Source organism: Belonocnema kinseyi, chromosome 5 (assembly GCF_010883055.1).
Source record: "Belonocnema kinseyi isolate 2016_QV_RU_SX_M_011 chromosome 5, B_treatae_v1, whole genome shotgun sequence".
NCBI classification, from domain to species: Eukaryota; Metazoa; Arthropoda; class Insecta; order Hymenoptera; family Cynipidae; genus Belonocnema; species Belonocnema kinseyi.
Window position 1 is genome coordinate 67,036,937 of NC_046661.1, and position 6,012 is coordinate 67,042,948.

The following is a 6,012-nucleotide window of genomic DNA, read 5'->3' on the forward strand; positions in this document are numbered from 1 at the left end:
CTAAAAAATTATTCCAATAAATAAAAATCATAGAAAACAGTACTTTTGAGCAACCCTATTGTGCACGCATGACTTGAGACTCGCCGTGTCCTAGTAAAGTGCGACGCACTTTTATGGGGGACCAATAAGAGTGTCTTAAAACCATTCTGCCTCAAAATGTATCGTCAGTTCTTATTCTGTGAAAATTCTGAAGAATACATTGAATCACGGAATGACTTATAATATATTATTGCGTTTAAATATTCAATTTATAACCGTTGTCTTTTTCCCGTGTTAAATGAATGGGACTCTTCATGGCCTTTGCGCTACCCCTATATATTAAACGTCTTTTCTCAAATTCGAAGATATTTTTTTTTTTTTGCGAATTTGAACAAGACTGGGGAGTGAAAGCAGAAGGATTCAAAAACTGAAAAATAAGGGCCACCCCTCATACATATATTACGCATTGGTCATTTACCTCAATTTATTATCTCCACTTATCCCTCAAAAATCATTATGTGATTTATGTACTCGCGCTTGTTAAAAAAAATCTCAAGTTTATAGAATGATGGATATATTTTACACATTCTTAGTATTTTTACAGAAGATTGGAATATACATATTGAACATTATGATTTTGATGGATCGTATTCCTATGCAGTTTTTTGTTTTTATAAAAATCATTCAATTTAAAAAAACCACTATTTTTCATTTGACTGTAAAACTTATTTAACACATAGATCGGAAGAACAAAACTAACATTTTTGTGGCTTTGTAAAGCTTATAATACATTAGTTAGAATAAACATTTACTGGACATCCTAAGCAAGAAATGATTTAGATCATTCAAAATCATAATGCTTTCGTTCGCCCTGAACTTTACTTAATGAATAGTTAACAAAAATGTTACACATCAAACATTTACTGTGTTACCTTGGTAATTTGTAAATTGAATTAAAAGATTGTTTCTGAAACAGTTTCCTATATGATTATTAGGAGATTTCTTAATTATTTCAACGTACCCGGTCAAGAAAGATACTTATCCAGATAATTAATCTATATAATCCTTTTAGATCAAGCAACAAAATCTCTGACGTCATGCATTCTCGCAGTCACGTATATTGGAGAGATTATAATATCCATGGCAAAAAGTTTAAAAGCGCCTTCCAATAGGATTTTTTGCGAGAAAAATGAATCCGAAACTTTGAAAACAATATTTTGAATAGTTTTCGAGATATCGATTTTTTATATTAATATGATTGAATTGTTGAGATTCGCATCACTAGTGACAGACTGAAGGAAATTGGTGTAATTTTATCACACACCCTTCTATTTGCCAGGTTCCTTTTTTACGGGATTGTAAAGTGTTTAATTTGTTTTTCTCGCAAATAATCATATTTGAATCCACATTGCCAAATTATTAAAATTTCAGAAAAGTCAATAATTTTAACGTAAAAATCTATATCACTAAAAGTATTCGGGATATCAGATTACAGTATAGAGTGCAAATCAGATTGCATAACAAATTAAGCCCTCGTCTTAAAGTTTCAGATTCGTGTTTTACGCAAAAAAGCCTATCGGAATCCGCATTACAAAATTGTCGCTACGGATATCGTAATCTAGCCTGTACATTCTTCTATCGTTGAACTTCAAACTCAAACGAGCACAATTCTCTCGCGCATTCAACCTTTTAAACATAATTTAAAAAATTGTTAACGTTCAATCAGTACAATTAAGTTTACTTTGCAATATCCTCACGTTGAACGTTAATTTGACGATTTTCGAAAACACTGAAAGATGGATCCCCATCTGTTGCCATATTGCCCAGCCAAGAAAATATAATTACAACGAAGATGAAGGCAATAAAGCCACAAATGACAAGCAGAAAATACCGCTTGTATAAAGATCCTGTTGTGTTTCTTCGACGCGCTGTTGGCCTAGCAATTAATTTCCACCATCGCAAAAACCAGTCGATTGCGGATTTTCGCTGATACTTATTTTCATCGTGGTCGAAGGATACGTCTTTCGGATCATCATAGGCTTCGAAGACTTTTCTCGGAGTTTGACTGCTAAGTGTGGCATCGATATTCACTACCGAGTAAGGCGGTCCCACCTTTTGATTATTTGCATGGACGATGTTTATATTAGAATTTACAGAATTATGTGTGCTGTTTGTTCTAGAAGTTGCTATCGTTGACGAAGGGGATGCGGGTGGGATTGCAGGTGTGTGATTTTGGAAAGCTGAATTCTCGATCGATGTGGTTTCATGCTGGACTGGTCTTTGTTCTCTCTCTTCACTCAACTGCAAAGAATGTAAACAACTATTTTTAAAACTGTAAGGTGATTACAAATGAGGGTGACATGACAAAATTACGTATATAAGTGAAGCTTTTTTTTTAAATTCGTTTTATTGACATAAAAATTTCCTGGAATTCCATTGCACATTCATGCGTAAGGATATGTTTCAATTCGTATTTGAAGTTGTTAATGTGGAATGTGAGGACTTTCATAATAGCCGAAGTAAAGTACTGATCCCAATAATGAACCAGTTAATGTCATATTGAAATCTATATAAAAAGTTCTTAAGAAGTGCGAGCAGTGGTCCAGTATTGGTTTCATTAATGAAGAGATACTACGTTTGGGACAAAAAGCCCTCTAGGATGTCAATTTAAATATCCTGTAAAATGCATCTGCCGAGCGTTAGATCCTTCTCTTCGCGGAAAGTCAAATATGCTTCCTTTAACTCCAGTGAACTTTGTCAGAAATTCTAATATGAAGAGATTTTCTGATTACCTAAAGATGTAAAAACAAGTTTTGCAAGTCTGAAAGTGAAAATTTTTGTTTACGATACTTTTCATGCATGTGAACATGGTTACGAAACCGGATTACTACCGAGAAAACTAAAATTCTAAAATGGCTCGTGTGAGAAAATTAACATAAAGTTTTAAGAGTGAGTAGAAGTGACATTATTTTGGGTTACAGTGTAAAAGAGGCGAACCAAGAATATTTAAACAGCTGAAACTATTAGATTCACCAGACAGAAATATTTCAAGAGTGCTGGTTGGAACTTTTTTTTAGAAACCAGACAAAAGGTAGACGTGAATAAAAAATTTCCGACTATTAAAATTCGACTTATATTTTACAATCAACATAGGCAGACACGCAGAGTCGTTTCCTGACTCATCCTAAATAATAAAGGGTGGCATAATATATGAGGTAGTTGTGACTGCAACGGAAATTAATGCATTTCGCTGCTGGCCCAGAATTGGTCAATTATCGAGACTGAAAGAACAGGATCTTTGTCAATAGAGCCATGTAAAGAATTTTCGAGAAGATCATGGAGAATCAACGAATCATCGTAGATCAGTGAGTCAACGTTGTCAAATAAGTTTATCGATTTCTATTCTCTTATTATTGCTCTTTCCATAAATTGTTACAACTCTGAAATTCGAAATGAATAAAAAACCAGAGAATTTAAAGAAAATTTGTAAGAATAGTAAATCGCGCATAATGACATTCTACACAAATATTTAAATACTCAGTTTGCTACAATAATCGACACAGAAGAAATTGAATTTCGTTTAAAAAACATAGAAGGAGTATGATGAAGTGCAAAAAATATAAACTTATTATCGCTAGAATAAGACCTTGAGGAAGAAGGGTTCCAATTCGCGGATAATTATTTCAGTTATTCCACGAAAGCAATTAAAATTATGAATCTGGTCGCTTGCCGTGAGTCGGAACGCTTGACTGTGCGTGAACTTGCAACGACTATTCCAAAGATTCAAAAGTTACGCTATTTAAGAACTTTTGTACACAGGAGTGCGACTCGATGTTGTTACAATGTTGGTGCGTAGAAGTAAACATCTTCCACCAAAAATTGTTGATATTATCTGGCCCTAGCACTGAAAAGTTCTTAGTTCAAGCGATGTCTTTCTTCCAATCTTCTGCAGTAATTAATGGACATCCCCCTCTGAACGTTGCAAACGTTGCCTCTGGAAAAAGTTATGCAAACCTGAGATACCTGAAGCGTCTTTATTTAGCTGATAAATAGCTTCACTGTAGAAAAGCTGGAATTTTCCTGAATCCACTTTACTCTCTGCTTAAAGCGCTCTTTGGCTGCTGAAAGAGATCTTATTTTCTGCGTCCAGTGCTACTTGATGGTCAACCGTTTACACTTTTTCTGCGTGTTATTTGCTTTTCGTAAGTTTCAAGCAAGTGCCCTAACTTTTGGAGTGAATTTTTTTAAAATTTTATGTAGTTAATTACATCACAGGGTATTTTCCAGATGAGATAGTAAATCTGTTTTTCCAAAGCGACATCAATCTCTGGATGCACCTCACGGTGTGCGGATGCACCTTTAACCTTTCCAAAAGACAGATGGTAAGTCTATGTAAGTCGAATCGAAAGCTTCACAGTAATCAATCCAGGCCATCGACAGGCCGCGCTGGTAGAATGATGCGCATTTGCAGGCAAATCTATTAATAAGCAGGTTCTCCCGAAATCCCTTATACAGTGCGTTTAGACGAGTGATGGGCCTGTAATTCTTCGGGTCAGCTAAGTTGACCATCTTTTGCATGAGTACTGTGCGCCCTTCCACCAACCACTCCGGAATAGGATCTCGCGGAGCGGAATAGTTCTTCCTGCCTCTTGATACTTTTCACCTTCTCAGAAGTGATGGGTGTTCATTGTTCCTCAGGTTTGATGAGGGCATTGCAAAGCTCCTTGAAGCTATTTATGTTCTTCGAATCTTCTTCCAGTGAATGACTAACTTCGTAAACTTTTCAACCAAAAGCTTTGACCTGCTCTGGTTTAGGCGGATGGTCGACAGTAACTGGAGGGTCTTTGAAAAGTCGAGATAGATCAGAGAAAAACTGTTGGTTTTCTTTGATCCACCTCTCTCTCCGCTCTAGACTTCTCCTAGCGTTAGATAGTACCCGTATTCTTTCAACCATATGCTGCCTGATGGTCACCAGCTTTTACTTGTTCAGTGTGTGATAACGGATCCGCAGTTCGCGTGCGAACTGTCGAACCTTGGCGATGAAAATCCTGCCAGATACATATTCATCTGTTAAAGCTCTCGCAGCGAAGCTCGTCATCAAGTTCAGTCGGATCTCTGGGCTTGAGAGAAACCTGAATGTTGATGTTTCTCCGGATCCTTAAGCATCGCTCTTCCTCCATCGGGTGCCTTCTTGCGCTTGGTCTCAGTGTCGCCTGTCTTTTTCCGTTGCCAGCTTATTTTGGCTGCGGTTGAATAGACGCACCGCTTATAAAACCTCTTTTTGGAGTTCCTCGGCACGGTTTCCCAATCATTTATGCGAAAAATGCAAAAGCTCTGGGTGTTTCTCGCACCACAGAGCATGCAGTCGCGCCTTGTAGACTTTCCGTTCAGGTGCTATACTGATATCATAGCACTCCAGCGGGTCGTCCCTGGGTTGATCCATCCACTCAAAAGTATCGACACTTTGGCGGTCAATCACTTTAACTCCATCTTGATTGGCTCCCGTTACTCTACGGTAGTCGGTATTGCTGTTCAACCCATTGTCGGGAGCCCAGCGCGTTCGATTGTTTTGAACCGCAATTACTGCAAGTACGTTTGGTGTTGTCATTGTTGTTCCCAGTGTCTCTAGAACGTGGAATTTTTCGACCCCCACCACTCTCCCATCTGGGAGAAACACATTCAAACATAGCGTATCGGTAAATCGGCTCAGCGATCCCAGATCTGAAACGAGATGTGGTCCAATACTATGACAGGGCTATGTCATTGTGAATATAGTAGGAGACGATGACTGGGTTGCGCACGCAACCCATTTCTCCTCTTCTGAATTTGAAAACTCGGAGTTGCACGGTTGCCGGTCGGAAAACTTTGGTGGTTCTATTTATATCTCTATCCGCTTTGTAATAAAATCAAGAGATTGGGATTTGAATATTTCCAGGTTTCGATGCTGGCGATTTTCATGATTTGAATACTTCGTGTGTCTCTTTATATGCACATATTTTGAGGTTGCGCCATTTCAAGTATAAAATATAAATA

At 37.5% G+C, this 6,012-nt stretch overlaps 1 protein-coding gene across 1 annotated transcript in view; it reads right to left on the reverse strand.

The window, feature by feature from the left end:
- Positions 1 to 536: 536 nt before the first annotated feature.
- The window catches only part of LOC117173235 (zinc finger protein-like 1 homolog), a 26,870-nt gene continuing 21,394 nt past the window's right edge, over positions 537 to 6,012 (reverse strand). The window contains exon 3 of the mRNA XM_033361697.1: positions 537 to 2,280. Within this exon, the coding sequence (XP_033217588.1) occupies positions 1,717 to 2,280 (564 nt within the window). The 3' untranslated portion in view covers positions 537 to 1,716. The remainder of the gene's footprint in view (positions 2,281 to 6,012) is intronic.